This window comes from Marmota marmota, unplaced genomic scaffold, assembly GCF_001458135.2.
Source record: "Marmota marmota marmota unplaced genomic scaffold, marMar, whole genome shotgun sequence".
Lineage (NCBI taxonomy): Eukaryota > Metazoa > Chordata > Mammalia > Rodentia > Sciuridae > Marmota > Marmota marmota.
The window spans coordinates 9,228,745-9,247,026 of NW_026000242.1; the positions used below are offsets into that span (position 1 = coordinate 9,228,745).

General features: G+C 35.1%; 1 protein-coding gene across 1 annotated transcript in view; it reads left to right on the forward strand.

Annotated features, from left to right (window-relative positions):
• The window catches only part of Nxpe4 (neurexophilin and PC-esterase domain family member 4), a 17,298-nt gene extending 2,466 nt beyond the window's left edge, over nucleotides 1-14,832 (forward strand). The window contains exons 3-6 of the mRNA XM_015490043.2: nucleotides 8,011-8,744; nucleotides 9,270-9,331; nucleotides 10,705-10,911; nucleotides 13,959-14,832. Coding sequence (XP_015345529.1) covers nucleotides 8,011-8,744; nucleotides 9,270-9,331; nucleotides 10,705-10,911; nucleotides 13,959-14,494 — 1,539 coding nt within the window. The 3' untranslated portion in view covers nucleotides 14,495-14,832. The remainder of the gene's footprint in view (nucleotides 1-8,010; nucleotides 8,745-9,269; nucleotides 9,332-10,704; nucleotides 10,912-13,958) is intronic.
• The last annotated feature ends 3,450 nt before the right edge of the window (nucleotides 14,833-18,282 follow it).

An 18,282-nucleotide genomic window follows, 5' to 3' on the forward strand; every position in this document is an offset into this window, starting at 1 on the left:
TGTATATATATATATATATATATATAGAGAGAGAGAGAGAGAGAGAGAGAGAGAGAGAGAGAAGAAAGGAAAAAATTAGTAGATTAGAGGAGGGCGTATGGGGGCAGGGGGAAGGAGGTCTTGGAATTGAAATCAAATTCCTTGCATGTGTGATTTGTCCAAGTGAACCCAACTACTATGTATAATTATGATGCTCCAATAAAAAATGTTGCTTTGTTATTTAACCTTTCAATGCATGTGCTTTATTTTGTTTTTATTTCCTTCTGTTATTCTTTTATTTCCACATAGATAGCAACTTCCTTTTATTTAATGTAGTCCTTTCTTTCTAGGGCATGCCACCTCATATCTCAAGGGTGGTCTACCAAGTGAAGGTCCCTTTGGGGCTCTTGTTCTGTTCCATTGACCACTTTGTCTTCCTTGTGCCAACACTACACTGTTATTGCTAACAGAGCTTCAAAATTAGTCTTGAAAGCTTGCAGGTCAAATTACCATTGTTTGTTTCACTTCAGAAGATTTTAGCTCTTTACTCTCTCTTGCACTTTTTAGAGTCAGCCTATTAAATCTGAAGAAAAATTCGATTTGAATTTTATAAACATGACTTCACCTTAAGTAAGTCAAATTGGAAACTGATGTTTATATTTTTCTATTGAGCAACATCAAATATCTACTTATTTAGGTCTTTCTTCAAGTCTATCAGTAAATCTTACAGTTTTTGCCTACAGATCTTCCACATTTTCTGTTAGATTTATTCTTAGGTATTTTGTAATTATATGTTGCTATAATATTTTGTTTGTATATGCTGTTCTTTTTAAAATGAGAGTTTCTAATTGCTTAGTCATGGTGTAGAGGAGCACAATTGATTTTTACATATTGAACAATAAAATTTTAACTTTCCAGGATCTCTACTTGATTCATTAATGCCACCACCATCTCTTAGAGAATGGAAAGTATATTTATACTATAGCTTCCATCTTTTGTAGAACCTTATCTGTGTTTGGAACTATGATTTTTCTTTCTTGATTTAATCTCATCTGTCTTTAATTTTTCTGAAGATTCCCCACTAGTTCTGGTTCAATTAAGGTATCTCTGTTTCCCAGAATAAAATTTGTGAAGTTCTCTTCTGTCCTAAGATTTTTCTGGCAATAAATTGAAACTTCAGTATTTGCTTAGTCCTTCATCTTAAATCAGACTTTTCTTGTTTTCTTTCTACAAAATTATGAGCACAGAAAATAATTCTACCATTCTAAAAATCAATTCTTATTTTTATTTAAAGTTGCAATAATATATGCATACCTGATAATGTGGTGTGATGTTTCAAATACACTATTATGAAAACATTGTTAAGATCCTCTGGGTCCTTACTCCTTTTATCATATAGTTCATGTAGCAACTACTGACAGCGATTTTTACATTTCTAATCATGATTGTGGATTTCCCCTTTAATTTGTCAAAATTTGCTTCATTTATAAGTACATGTGTATATAAGTGTATACACATGTATGATTACTATGGTTTCTGACAAATTGATCCTTCTAACACGATGAAATGGCCATCTTTATTTCTAAAGATACACTTTGTCCCTTCTATAGTCTATCACTGTCTGTAAGGAATATGGAATATTATTTACCCTAGAGGTAACTTTATACTTGAGTGGTCTTCCTCACGGACAGCAAATGATTAGCTCTTGATTTTTTTGTTTCTGCTTTTTAGTGAGGCAGGCAGTCCACCTACATTCAATGGAATTATTAAAATGGAAGATTTAGATTGATCACTTTGCTCTTTCTTTTCTGTTCTGTCCTTCTATTTTTTTTTTGTTTCTCTATTTTCCTTTTCCTGCTTATTTTGAGTTTTACTGATTTTTTTTTATATGTCCTTTTAGTTTCTATGTTGCTTTTTCATTAGTTTCTTTAGGGATCATATCACACATTCTTAACTTTTACAATTATTAATATGTCACTTCATGGAATCTGTAATAACCTTTCAACCACTTAGTTCTCTTTATATCCGATCCTAATCTTTGGGCTATAGTTGTTATATTATTATAAATTTATAGTCTTTAATTTACTAAATAAATATAGGTACTTTAAAGAAATAGAAACAGTCTTTTATATTTATCTATATATTTCCTGCTTCTGATGCTGAGGTTCTGAGTTTCCTACAGCCTAAACAACTTCAGTCAGCACTTAGAATGCAAGTCCTTTGCTGCCCATTCTTCCAGGTATCGACTGCCCTCCAATTCCTACCTGCTTGTGCTCATTCTCTACTGCTTTTATAGAGTTGTTTTTTAAAATACATGTTTGTTCAGAGTTTATAATTAGTAGTTGCAGGAGAGTTGGTCCAGAACAAACTACTCTGCCTTAATTGGAAATCCTGATAAATGATTAATAGTAATGATTTATCCTAAATATTTTATTATTTGACATATTAAGATATTTTTTAACAAAAAATATTTAGTTATAAAATAATAGAAACAGTTATAATGAATACTTAGCATGTGACATAATCATTCCTAATGCTTCATGTTATTCCATCAATCCTCACAATAACTATATAAAGTGTTTATTTTGTATTATGTGATACTCAGATGATATAACTGATTCAAGGGAGGTTAAGAACTTGACCAAAACTACATAGCTAGACAGTGAAGAAGCTAAGCTTCCATCAGAGGAAAATGCCTTTAAAAAGGAGCTACCTACTGTGGTGAGCATACAGTAAGAATAGAATTCTCATGCACTTCTCGTCTGGATGTAAAAATGGAACAATTTTATTTTTAACAATTTCACAGTATGTGTCAAATCCTTTAACAATGTTCACCACATTTTACTAATTATTCTATTTCTGAGATTCTTGGTAAATTTCTTGAATTGCAAAAGATGACTTGTAAGAAGAGTCATTCTTTATAGAATTAAACATGATAAAAAAACGGAAAGCAACAAATATCCAAAAATATAAGAATGAGTAAAATGTTAAGCTATATCTGTAGGCTAAAATAATATAGGACTTTGACATAAGGTTGAGAGATTTTGATGTCACTGATTAAAATTCAAAATTTAATGATGAATATTTATTTACTATCATGCAAAGAGGTATACAAGGAATGAGAGAAATTCACCAAAATTTTAACAGTAGTTATAAATGGGTTGGTATAATTATTGGTTCACTTCATTTCTTATATACTTTCAGCATTCTTTTAATTCTTAATAATATATTGATATTATCTTACAATTAGAAAATAAACATTCTATAATTCTGTTTTTCTGTATCGTGTTAAAAAAATCAATCTGAATACTAACTAAAAATAACATAGAATGTTTAAGCAAAGTAAAAAAGATTAAATAGAAATAATGATATTTTTACATAAAAGCTCCATGCATTTAAACATTTTATTTCTTATTTTTAAATGTAATTGAAAAATGAAAATTATATATATGCATTATGCATGGAATATTTTGAAATAAGTGTACATTGGGGAATAATTAAATCAAAATAATTAACATTAGCATTACCTCATTATTATTATTATTTGGTGGTGGTGACAATATTTCAAATCTACTCTCTAAGCAATTTTTTGCTGGGTTTTGTTTTGTTGGGGTATTTTGTGGGGGAGGGGATTGGTGGTGCTAGGGAACAAACCCAGAGACTCACACACGGTAGGCAAGCACTCCACACCTGAGTTACATCTCCAGCCTCAGCAATTTTCAAGAATACAAATGCATTGTTATTAACTGTTGTCACTAGGTTAGACAATATATTTCTTGAACATATTTCTCCTAAGTGAAAATTAGTGACCAACATATTTTGCACTCATATCTACAAATCATTCTCCAGACCAATGTCTAGGAGCTTTTCTCCAATGTCTTCTTTTAGTAATTTTTCAGTTTCAGGTGTTACATTTAAATTTTAATTCATTTTGGGTTGATTTCTTTATACAGTATGATATAAGGGTATAATTACATTGTTCCACATGTGGACATCCAGTTGTCACAAAGATATTTTTAAAGAAATTTTTCTTTTTCTATTGTGTGTTCTTGATACCTTTTTTTAAAAAAATCAAAGGACTGGAATATATGTATTTATTTCTGGGCTTTCTGCTGTGTTCTGTTGGTCTGTCAGTCTGTTTTATGACAGTACCATACTGTTTTAATTACTAGACCTTTGTAGTATATTTTAAAATCAAGTATTGTGACCTCTAATTTTGTTCTTTTTGTTAAAGAGAGTCTTGGTTATTTAGGCTCTTGTAAGTTCATGTAAATTTTGGGATTAATTTTTCTATTTTTATGAAAAATGTCATTTGTATTTTGATAGAATTTGCATTGAATCTGCAGATTGCTTTGGATAGTATGGATGTTTTAACACTATTAATTCTTCCAATTCATGAACATGGAATATCTTTCCATTTATTTGTAACTTCTTCAAATTTTTCATCAACCATTTGTAGCTCTCAGTGTACAGGTCTTTCACCTCCTAGGTTAAATTTACTACTAAATATTTTATTTTATCTAATTTTATTTTTGGCAGTTATTGTAGATGAAATTATCTCTTGATTTTTTTCAGATAATTTGTTGTTAGTGTACAAAAATACTAATGATTTCTGTCTGTTGATTTTATATCCTATAACTTCACTAAACTTGTTTATTCATTCTAACAGGTTTTTGGCAGAATCTTTAGGAGTTTCTAATTAAAAGATCATGTCATTTGCAAACAGGAACAATTTAACTTTCTCCTTTTCAATTTGGATGGCTTGTATATCTTTCTCTTGCCTAATTGTTCTGATTAGTACCATGTTAACCAAAAGTTGTAAAAGTTTTCCTTGATATTAGAGGAAAACTTGCAATTATTCAGTATAGAGTGGAGTAGCTGTAGACTTGTCATATGCAGCCTTTATTGTGTTGAGGTACATTTCTTCTATACCTAACTTGTTGAGCATTTTATCTTGAAAAGATGTTAAATCCCAGAAACTAAGGAGGTGGAGGTAGAAGGATTGCAAGCGGGAGGCCAGCCTCAACTACCCTATCTAAAAATAAAAAAGGAATGGGAATATAGCACCTCTGGGTTCAATCTCCAACACACACACAAAGATGTTACATGATTTTTCTGCATCTATGAAGATTGTCATATGGTTTTTGCCTTTCCTTGTGTTAATGTGTTGTATCATTGTATCACACTTATAGATTTGCCTGTTGAATCATCCTTGAACCCCTGGAAGTGGTCTAACTGGATTGTAATGAATGATCCTTTAAAAGTGCAGGTGAATTCATTTTGCTAGGATATGTTAAGGACATTTGCATTTATGTTCATTAGGAATATTGGCCTATAATTTTCTTTATTCTAGTGTTCTTGTCGGGTTTTGTTTCAGTGTAAGTGTGGCCTCGTGAAATATCTAGAAGCATTCTCTCCTCTTCAATTTTATTTTTGGAATACCTTGAAACAGATTGGTATTAGTTCTTCTTTAGAAGGATTTAGCAGTGAAGACTTTAGACCCTGGGCTTTTCTTTGATGTGAGACTTTTTAGTAGTGAGTCAATCTTCTTAGCCATTCATCTCTTAGTGCATTCATATCTTCTATTTCTTCATGATTCAGTCTTGGTAGGTGTTATGTGTGTAGGAACTTATCCATCTCTTCTAGGTTATCTAGTTTGCTGGCATGTACCTATTAAGAGTGGTCTTTTGTGATCTTTGTATTTCTGTGCTAACAGTTGTATACTTTTTCATTTCTGAATTATTTATTTATTTATATATTTTCTTTCATTTTTCTTAGTCTGCCTAATATTTTGTTTGTTTGTATTTTTTTAAAAAAAAATCACTTAGTTTTGGTGATCACTTCTATTGACTTTCTATTCTCTATTTCATTTACCTGCTCTGATCTTTATTATGTCCTTCTTTTGATAACTTTGGCTTAGTCTGTTCTTGTTTTTCCAGGTCCTTGAAGTATAGCATTAGGTTGGTTATTTGATGTATTTATTGCTGTAAAATTCCTAATTAGAATTATTTTGCTGTCTTCCTTGGTTTTGGTATACTATGGGTACATAGTAATTTGTCTGAAAATATGTTTTTAGTTTTGTGTGTGTGTGTGTGTGTGTGTGTGTGTGTTGCTAGGGATTGAACCTTGTGCTTCATACATGCTAACCAGATGCTCTAACACTGAGCTACTTCTCTTACTCTCCTTTCTAATTTCTTCTTTGACCTATTGGTGGTTTGTATTTAATTTTTCTGTATTTGTGAATTTTCTGAAATTCCTTCTGTTATTGATTTCTAGTTTAATAACATTTGAAAAGATACTTGATATGATTTTAATGTTAAGATGTGTTATGTGGCGGAACATGATCTAGCATGTAGAACATCCTGAGTGCACCTTAGAGGAGTATATATTCTGCTGCATTGGGTGGAATATTCCATATATGTTTATTAAGTCCATCTGGTCTAAAGTGCAGGGTTTTGATTTTTGGTTTGTGGTGCTCGGGGTGGGACCCAGGGCCTCACACATATAAGGCAAGCGCTCTGCCACTACCACCACTGAGTTACATCCCCAGACCAGCTAAAGTGTACTTTAATTATGATGTCTCCTTATTGATTTTCTGTCTGGATGATCTATCCATAGCTGAAAATGGGGGTATTAAAGTGTTCCTTACTATAATTGTATTGCAGTTTATTTCTCTTTCTCAAATCTATTGACACCTTCTTTATATATTGAAGAGCTTCAATGTAAGATGGAGATAGATAAATAGAATATATATATATATATATATATATATATATATATATATATATATAAAATCTTAATGAATTGACTCCTTTATCATTATATAATGACCTTTCTTTACAATTCACAATTTTTAACTTAAATCTATTTCATTTGATTTAACTATAGCTACTACTGCTCTCTTTGTTTACTTGTGCAAGGAATGTATTTTACCATTCCTTGACTTTCAATCTGAGTGTGTTCTTACAAGTGAAGTCTCTTGCAGGCAGCATATAGTTATGATGTTATGATGGTATCTCCTTTGGAGAATTTATTACATTATGATAGGTAATTATTGATAAGTAAAAACTTACCACTGCCATTTTGCTGTTTTCCTGTTGTTTTGTAGAGTGTTTATTCCCTTCCTCTATGCTTGCTTTCTTCCTTTGTGAGTAGTGATTTTCTCTAGTGGTATGCTTTGATTGCTTACTTTTTACATTTTATGTATTTACTAGAAATGTATTCTTTATGGTTACCATAAGACATACAAAAAAATCTAATATTTATAATACCCTCTTTTAAGCTGATAATAGCTTACGTTTCACCATGTGAAAAGGTTTCTTTTTACACCACTCATATTTTAAATTTCTGATATCACAATACATTCTTTTATATTCTGTATCCTTCAACAAACTAGTTTAGCCATTATTATTTTAAATCTTTTGCTGTTTACCTTCATAATGAAGAAATGTGATTTCCTCCTCATCATTATAGTATCCTAGGATTCTGATTCTGAGTTTATACTTATCCAAATGTACCTTTACAAATGAGTCTTATGCTTTTTCATGATTTATGTTATTAATGGCATTTTTTTCCTTTTATCTCAAAGAACTACCACTATCATTTCATGTAAGACAGATCTGATAGTGATGAACAGATTAGATATCTTTGAGATTAAATATTTTTTTACTAAATTTTAGTTTTTATATAAAAATAATAAAACAAAAGCATTCATTCATTACAGTTTAAAACATTTTCTCATTTGGTCTTCATAGTTGACCAGCAAGGTAGATTACACAACTATTTTACAACAACTTCTTTCTTTTACAAGAAAGAAGATACTAGGGCTCATTTGGGTTGAATGGTTCTTCCAGAATTGATGAGCCAATGAACACTAACACAGTATCAAAAGTGTGTTGTGTATGACACACATGTGAACACAAAATCTCAGTGTCATTTAATTTTAGTACTTCTCATTATTTCATAAAAGATAAAAGTGATATTAAAAAGGAAGATTTTTGATGTTCTCTATCCTCTCTCTTGTCATTTGAGGTATGGACTGCTCTCAAGTTGCCTATCTCCCTCCATCACTGGAACATGATCACAGAGTCCTCAAGCCCTGGAACACCTCTGAATCCAGCAGCTTCACCATCAGAGACTGAGCTAAGAATAAGTAAGATCCGGGAGAAACTAGACCAAATGATCCCGCCCAGACCCTTCACCCATGTGAACACCACCACCAGTGCCAAACACAGCACAGTCACCATCCTCAACCCTAGAGACACATACTGCAGGGGGGACCAGCTGGATATTCTGCTGGAGGCCAGGGACCACCTGGGACGCAGGAAGGAATATGGAGGGGACTTCCTCAGGGCCAGGATGTCCTCCCCAGCCCTGAAGGCAGGCGCCTCAGGAAAAGTGACAGACTTCAACAATGGCACTTATCTTATCAGCTTCACACTGTTCTGGGAGGGCCAGGTCTCTCTGTCTCTCCTGCTCATCCACCCCAGTGAAGGGGTGTCGGCTCTCTGGAGGGCAAGGAACCAAGGCTATGACAGGGTGATCTTCACGGGCCAGTTCATCAATGGGTCCACACGGGTCAATACTGATTGTGCTCTGATTTTAAACTCAAGCACTGAACTATGCCAGTACCTGGATGCTCAAGACCAAGAAGCCTTCTACTGCATGAGGCCTCAGCATGTTCCCTGTGCAGCACTCACCCACATGCATTCCAAGAACAAGGAAGTTTCCTATCTTAGCAAACAAGAAAGGACCATCTTTGTAAGGTAAATAATTACAAAGAGACACCAGGGCAATATGTTGATTTTTCCCATATGTTGGTCCAAAGGAAAGTCCTATAAGCAAATCAACTTATGTATTGTTTAAGAAGATCCATTTGGGGGAGGATTTGTCAATTAATTTGGGGGACAGGGCTCATTGTCCAGAAGTCCTCAAGTTTTTTTAATCCTTGTCAATGAAATGAAAAAATACAGGCACAATGAAAACCAAGAAAAAATGAGAAACATGTATGGGTACTATTATATATATCTATATATCTATATATCTATATATCTATATCTATATATCTATCTATCTATATATATATCTTGCTATGTCTTTGCATTCCTCTGGGTACCTGGATCTCATGGAATTATAGGCAAAGAAATGGAAATTCCATCACTGCCCTGAATTGAGGGCACCATAATTAGCTAATCACTAAGAAATAACTGAAACATTGGATTTTCTGACTTCTTGAGTGTTTCCTGATTTGAGGCCACCAGCAGGTTCATTTCTATACTTGTCTTTTGAAGGTCAAATGTGGGTGTGGAGATTATGGAAAACTTCAATGTGATTAGTGTCTCCAAATGCAACAGTAAGTGCTCCTGTGTTTGTGGAGGGTGCTTAGTGCTAGACACACTTACAGCCTTTCCTCTTTCTGTTGGACTTGTTCAGTTTTAGTTTCATCAGCAAAATGCTCATTTATCTTGTCTAATATGAGCCAAGGTATCATGTACTAAGATAATGAATTATTGGAATCCCTAGGATATCAAATGCCTCTTTAGCAACTGTATCTCTCATCATTGATCTACTCTACACATTAGGTAATAGATAACCTGTCCATCTTCCACAATAACCTACAAACTGTTAAATTCTCTAAGTCTTTACAAGGCCCCCTCCTCCAACACCACCCTTCTCCATACCACCACCCTTACTGCTTCCTGCATCAATTCTAGTCCAATAATCACCATCTAGAGGTTTCCTTTCTGCTACCTAGGAGTCTGGTTATTGTCATTATCTCCTCTTGATTTCTCACCTTTCAAACAACTTCAATATACAAAGTAGAATTTCCACATTTATTTTTACTATTTTCTCTTTAATTTATTTGACTCAAAAAAGCCTAGGAAAAAAAACCCATCTAAAATTATTTAAGGCAACATCTTTTATGTCTCTGGTAGTGTAGCTAATTGCTAATGTACTTGTCCATCCTAAAATATAAATAGGTACCTTATTGTAGAAATGATATTTTTTACTCCACATATATGGATAAGCCTTTAAATACTAAAGTATTTAAAGTCATTAAATACTAAAGTATTAATACTTTAGTCATTAAAATACTAAAGTATTCCATTTAATAAACAATCAGTGCTCCAAATCTGTCACTTCACTATTGTAGCCACCTCAGACTCTTCATGATGTAAACTAGCAGGTGAAAACCAGGCCCTTCATGGACCCTCAGGACTCTCTCCAGCATACAAACACACTCAAACAGATTAGATGTTTCCAAAGTTGTTAATAATTTTTATAAGATTTTGAATTTAACTCAACGAATCTATAGACTTTTTTAGTGGTTTGTAATACACTGTGACAGAGTGAAAAACTTAAGGAAAAAAGTGAGTTAATTGATACTATGCATTATTTTTAATTTCTGTAGAAAATGGATGACATTGTTTTCATAGAAAAATTGACAAATACTTAAATTTTAACAGAGGGTCATTTTCTCTCCTGGAAGAAAATGTGCTATTATAATGGACATTAATGATACACATTAAGAAACTCACATTAGATCATTTTTTTTCTGAAAAAATAGCTATTACTTATGAGGATATTTCTGTAAGGATTTTCTACTATAACCACCATCTTCACCCACCTATTAAGAGGACACTTAGAAAACACAGAAAGTTCCTTAGAAATACTGATGAATAATTTGATATTTTAAGAAGGACCATTTCTTGCTGATTTTTGCAGAAGATCCAGTTCCAGTGAAAGAGAAATGCAAGCCTAGAATGACATCCACAATCCCCAGTGGGCATGTCTGGAAAGAAATATGGAACCCTGTCTCCTGTGATTTAGCTCCAATCAAAATGAATGAGTGCCTGAGAGGAAAATTTATACACCTATTGGGAGATTCCACCATCCGCCAATGGATTGAATTCTTCAAAGCCAGTAGCAAAAGTATGATTCAGTCTAAGCTTTTATTCATATTCCCTTCGGAAATTCTCTTCCCTTTCATGTAGGGAAGAAATGTAGAAAATGCCTCATCTTTATCACATTTCTTCATTACAATACACCAAAATTTTTCACAAGATATTTCCTTTACAAGAATACAGGGAATGGAAAAGAGCCAGTGTAGAAAAATGTCCCTGTCCAGAAGAAATTCACACATCAGTATTTATCCAGAAATCATAGAAAATTATCAATGAAGCTAAAGATGGTTTGAGAAATTAAACTGTATACTTTCTATTGTCAGTGTGAAGATTGTGGGTGTAGATTCTAGATCCAGATGTCCTGAGTTCAAAACCTGATTTCAGATCCTTTATGACTGACTTGGACCAGTTACATGAGCATTCCGTCCCTAAGCTTACTCATCTGTCACCTACAGATGAAAAAAAAAATACCAACCTGGTAAAATGAAATAATACAGAGGGTGCATTTGGAATATTATCTGTGAAGAATTAAGGTTTTATATAAATTATCATCACTATTATCATCACCTGATAGTATGACAGATACAAGAGGAAGGTAAAACTTATATCATATTGGCACAGTGTTTAAAAGCATGGGATTCAGAGTCTAATAGAACTAGACTTAGAAAAAATGACCTTGGGCCTATTATTTATTTTCTCTGCCACATTTTCTCATATATACAATAAACATGGTGCTTGTTTTGAAGGTGAAATCAGGAAATGAATATAAAGAATTGAACACATTGCAAGGCACATTAGTATATAGAAAGCACCCCCCCAAAAAAAAAAGTACAGAAATTTCAGTTATCATTAGTTAATGTTAGAGTTGGGTTCAGAATACAGCTGGAAAAATCCTAGTACAGTTGCTATATTTACAAAACCGAGAGTTCACCAACAATAGCTCAAAATAGATCTTAGCAATCTTACCTAGAAAACTGTCACTACCTGCCTATCTATGTCCCTGGGTGAGGTTCCTACTACTTAGGACTATGCCTTCATGGTGGCTCCATCCTGGTCTTCCAGACATGAAGCCACTAGGATCTCCAACTTAGCAAGAAAGATGATTCTCTTAATAAAAAGGGGAAATCAGTAGGACCTGGATTTCAAGTTTTAAGAATTCCCAGTAGAAGAGAGGAGTTTTCAATCCTGACATCTGAGAAATGACAAAACTCCTTGGGAACTCAGTTTTCTCAGTTATAAAAGCAAAGGTCTAGTGATGACCTTCAGCATCACATTCTACAATGGAGGGTCTCTTAGTTCTACAAAGTACTGCAGTACCGAGTTACCTAACCTCTTTAGCTCATCTTGGATGTTGCAGTTGGAAAACATCTCCTGTATGTTTTGTTTAAAGCTGAACTTTTTGGCCAGAGTCTGCTTTGGAGGAGAAAACTGAAGTAAGTTGGAAGCAGAGTGAAGAAAATCATTCTGCCATTTTCCACCAACCAATCCTCCAGCATGTCTGTTTTCTAGTCACTAGGTTAAGACTTCAAATATATCTCTTTGCTTCTAAGGTAACACATGTGACCAAACATTAATTATCACTTAATACACATTTACCACTGATATTTTTGCCACAAATCAGCTGGCCTTAATATTCAGATAACAATGTAATTGAGATGTTGAAAAATGGTAGGACTTCATCTTTTCTACTCATGCTATATTTATATTCAGGAGTGTCAAGATAGGGTAGGATAGTTTCACAAGACATGGTGGGAACTTCAAGTTAAAAGCTGACTCTTTACAAAATGTATAGTTCTCAGCAGGTTATTTTCTCTCTTTTTTTCCTATTATATGATAATTAAATACATAAATGAGTGATGTTGACATGAGTGATTGCCTCAGTCTAAATGAATGCTTTGTAAACTCAAATGACTTCACAAACAAATAGTAATACTATTATTATTATAGATTATTATTCAAGGCAATTGCATGCATATGAAAGGAAACATATGCATGGAATTATATTATAAACTTCTGTTTAGACTTCAAGGAGGGGGATGGGGTGATGGCTCAGTGGTAGAGTGCTCGCCTAGCATGCATGAGGCACTGGATTCAATCCTCGGCACCACATAAAAACAAACTAATGTATCCACCTAAAACTAAAAATACATAAATAAATAAATATTAAAAAAAGAAATAGACTTCAAGGAATTTACAAGAAGTTTGAGAAATAGATTTACTTTTGTTTCTTAATTTAATTACATTAGTTAGTATCTTTATCTTCAAATGATTTTAGTCTAGAGCCAACAAGTTGTACAAAAATAATACTTACAAAACTAACAACATTATCCTCCAGTGACATTTTTCCAGTGCCTTACCATCATCCAGTGCCATGGTTTTGCAGGACATACATAATCTATAACATATGTGCAACATTTTTAATTGTTCAAGTAAATTTCAAATGAGTCCCCTCAATCAAACCCATGGTAAATCAGACATGATTAGCTTATTTATATATAATCACCAAATATTTTCTCTTGTATTTATGACTTTGTCAGTCAATCATTTTTAGTGCATTATAGTTATACATAACATTGGGTTTATTTTAACATAATTATACAAGCATGGAATATAATTCGCTCCAGTTCAGTTGCCAGTACTTCTTCTTTCCTTCTGTTCCCTACCCCTGTTCCCTTTCCTCTATTCTACTGATCTTTTTTCTATTTATTTACAGTTTTATAAATTAGTGTGTTTTAGATCTATAAAGGTGAAATTCACTGTGGTGTACGCTCATAGGATTGTGTGGTAAGATTCATTCCACCATTCTTCCCTTTTCCAGTCCGTCCACCTTTTCACTCAATCACTTTCCTCTACTCCACTGACTTTTCTGCTACTTTTATGAGATATTCTCTTCTCTTCTTTTCCCACTTATTTTTGTCTAACTTTCACAGAGGAGGGAAAACATTTGACCCTTGACTGTCTTAGTCTAGCTTATTTCACTTAGCATAATGTTTTCTATTTATATCCATTCACCATGACTTGTCAATCATATAACTTTATTCTCCTCTCATTTGGGGATTGCTTATTTGTCTTCAGCACTCAAGTCAGTGGATCTGCATGAGCATGGAAAACTGCAACACCAACTAGCTGTGGACTTGGATAGAAATATCAACATCCAGTGGCAAAAACATGCTTATCCCTTGATTGGATCATCTATTTATTCAGTGAAAGAAATTGAGTACATGGCCCGAGTCATTGACAGAACCGGAGGAGAAAAAAATACTGTTGTTGTTATTTCCCTGGGCCAGCATTTCAGACCCTTTCCCATTGATGTTTTCATCCGAAGGGCCCTCAATGTGCACAAAGCTGTTCAGCGACTCCTTCTGAGAAGCCCAGACACCATAGTCATTATCAAGACAGAAAACATCAGGGAGATGCACAATGATGCAGAAAGACTAAGTGACTTTCATGGTTACATTCAAAACCTTGTCATGATGGACATTTTCCAGGATCTCAATGTGAGCATCATTGATGCCTGGGATATCACAATTGCATATGGCACAAATGATGTCCACCCACCACAATATGTAGTTGGAAATCAAATTAATATATTCTTAAACTATATTTGCTAGATAGCACATATCTCTGAAATTCATTTATTTAGGGAAATGATCTATTGAGTGCCTGATAGCATATTGGGTGTCATTTTTGTCTCAGAACTCCAGTTAGCTGAGAAGACAATCTTCACTGTGGCTGGTATGGATCCACCAGTTCAGCCAAGTAAGCTATTTCTACCGTGGAATTTCACTTACAAATAAAACTAAGAGTAGTCATAAAAAGGTCATACCCTCCTCAATCAGAGTTATGCTGCTCTTCACCAATGGGAAGCTAAGACACCTATGGTAAATGCTCTTCTCTCTGGTACATGTGAACTATCAAGTAATTGTAAAATAAACACTTGGAGAAAGAATTTTCATTTCATTATTCCTACCACTATAGAAAGATGTAAGCTGATTTCCAAATGAAAGAGAAGTCTTAACAAGGCAATTCTCCCCCAGCTTTAGGGGAGAAGTATAATTCTAAGCAAGGTCTTTGAATCCTGGAAACCTCTAACTTTTCTCTCCTTATAGGAACTCCCACTGAGAGGTTATAATCAGCATTTAGCATCCAGGAAAATTAGGATATCACAGATGAAAGCACAGTGTGCTGGAATTGAAGGACCTGGGTCTTAGTTCTATTTTGGCCAGTAATTTTAAGACTGAATAATTCATTTCAGTTCTCTAAGCAGCAGTTTCTCAAAATGAGAGGTCAGTCTAAAATTTATGATCTTATAAATTAAGACCTTGCTCTGTGTGATTCTGGGAGAGGAGACAGGAGAGATACCTGGGGGGCTGGGAACAGGTTCTATTGCTCCAGCCCCAGTATCAGCCCCTCTGTCCTACATGTGTATTACACTTCTGGGTGAGCTTCTGCTTTGGACAGAAAAGCTCCACTACTTAAAACATATTTGAAAACCCTTCTGTACATAATCAAAAATGTTGGTTCCTATAATCTACAGAGGAAAGTTAACATTTTAATCACTTTCATTTGCATTTTAATAGGTCTTCCCAAAAAAAGTGACCAAAAAAGAATGACTGATATGAGAATGTCAGTTGAATGGGACAATTTAATTATCACAAAATAATTTGGCAACACATTCTTCCTTAATTTTATACAACAGGGCTCTAACCTACTCTTACTGTATCTGGGGAAAAGTGGATATAATAAGACATCTTATGCCTGTTTATCAAGTTTTCTTTGGGAAGGGGATAAAACATTTTATATTCATTTGCCAGTGAACCACAGTTTTCAGTTTAGTGCCCAGTGTACACTCAGATCTACAGAAATATTTATGGAATCTCTATCAGGTGCCAGATACCATTCTTGCTTTGAACATACAGTGGTCAAGAAGTCATGTGAAATATCTGCAATCAAAGACTTTACATTCTTTTTAAGGGGAAAGATCATAAAACAAAACAACAAAGAAAGATATAATTCTGTAATAACTATTGTGGAATAACTCTAAAATTCATAGTAAAACAAGATGACAAAGCATTTGGCAGGGTACTGTGATTGGATGCTGTGTGGTGGTGATGGAGGTGACAAGTTAGTTAGGAAAGCATTTTAAGTGGGATCAAAATTATGAACAAAGTGTGGAAAACATGAAGTGATAGCCTGTCTTCCTAACAAGGACAGGCTAGTTTTGAGTATGACAAGGTTTCAGGATAAAGTGTTTTCTGAAGAACCAAACAGCAGACATGCCCAGAGCTCCACAGGGAACAAGCACAGAGAATCATTCAGCTAACGTCTAGTTGGAGAGAGAGAGAAAATATGTCAAAAATACCTCTTCAGGGAGATCCAACATGGCGGCGGGCAGAGAGGCAGTGCTTTCAATACCCCCCCAGTGATGGGGTCATAAAGACGCATAGATAACGCTTAGATTCTACCAACGGAGAATCTCCTAGCAAAATTCCACTGAAGAGAGACCAGCCGGGAGTTACGGATTTTTTGAAGCGACAGTTTGCCCCAGACAGGCGAATCCCTGCAACGAGACTCAGAGGTCCAGATCAGCCAGCCGCAGTCCGAGCGCCGCTGCGTGGCTGCTGGCTCGTCCTCCCACAGCCAACGTGACTGGGTCCCGCTAGCCTCCGAGACGCAGCTTGGCAGGAAGAAGTCTTTAGCCAAGCCTTCATGAAATAGCTAGCCGGGAGCTTCAGACACTCCGGCAAGGAGCCTGGGGCACGCCATAGCAGAGAGGTGACGTCATCGAAGTTCGGCCGACGGAATACCTTCCCAGCAGAATCCACTTTAGCAGGTGTGTGACTCCCTCACCATCCAGATACAAGCAGCCAGGAAACTTCAGGGACCACTCAGGGGTCGTGTCTGTAGGGAAACAGAGGGGATCCCCTACCCCCAACCCCCCATATCACCAGCGGTGACTCCCAAGGTCTTAGCCGCCAGTTTACCACAGCACTGGGGCTTAAATGGGACACGTGGTGGGGCTGCAAGTGTAACTAGATCTCTGGGGAACCGCTTCTGGTGAACAGGACCTGGCTGGCTGGCTGACAGGAGGAAGGGGGGAAAGGGCCGGAGAAGTCAAACGGCTCTGGACTGACAAGTCTGAGAGACTCCCAGGACACACCTTACAGGGATTGCTATCGGCAGGTAGAGGGCAGAAGCTCCGCTCAGAGGGCACAGCTCCACCTACTGGAAGAGAAGAAAGTGGATCTCTAAGACTTCAATATTTTTTTTTCTTCTTCTCTCTCTGTTCCTTTCTCCCCTTTTCCTTCTCTCTTTCTTTCCTGTTTCAAGTTTTATTGTTCTTTTTATTCTCCTCTAATCTATCTCTCTCTCTCCTTCTTTCTTTTTAAGAGCACCTTCATTCCCCTACCCCCCCAACTTTCATCCCAAGCATTATGTCTTCCATTACGTGTAATTGTCTAAATGCAAATAGGTGAATGTCTAGAGGCTGTCTATAGGGCTCCTAAATACCTAGCTACTACCAACACCCTGATCCAGTCGCCTTTTAGTATCCACCTTCAGTAGAGCAATCTTCTAAAGTAGCCAAGACATACTAACCCTCGTACCATCATAGCACCTAACCTAAACATATAGTCCTAAGAACAAACAACAAATCACTATATGCATACAGAACCTGGAAGCCTTTTATGAATTGAATGAATCAGCTTTAAAGTACAATAAAGCCCAACATTTCTAGGCATAATCTCCCACCACAAAGGAGAAACAATAGAGATATACAAAGCCAAAACAAATGTATAGGAGAAAGCAGTTACAAAGCAGTCAAACAGAGCTGGAAAGTAATGTGAACAACATGAAAAAACAAGGGGAAAAAGGATTACAAACAATGCAGGACAACTTAAATCTACAGGAGGACCTAGAAGCATCAGAAACATAGACAGGGAAAGAAATCAAGGCATACCTAACTCAGATGGAACAGACAGCAAGTCCAAGCAATGAAAGTATATTTTGAAAACGAACTAAACAAACAAATTCAAACTGCAAAGAACGAGCTTTACCAGGAGATAGAGATTTAAAACAAACAAACAAACAGTAATCCTAGAAATGCAAGAAACCATAAACCAGATTAAAAACTCTAACGAGAATATTACAAATAGACTAGATCAAGTAGAAGTCAGAACATCAGATAATGAAGACAAAGTTTATCAACTTGAAAAGAATACAGTCAGCACAGAAAAGATGCTTAAATCTCACGAGCAATCTATCCAAGAGATATGGGATCTCATAAAAAAAAAAAACAAATTTGAGAGTCATTGGGATAGAAGAAGGCACAGAGGTTCAAACCAAAGGAATGGACAATTATTAAATGAAATAATCCTAGAAAACTTCCCAGAGATGAAAG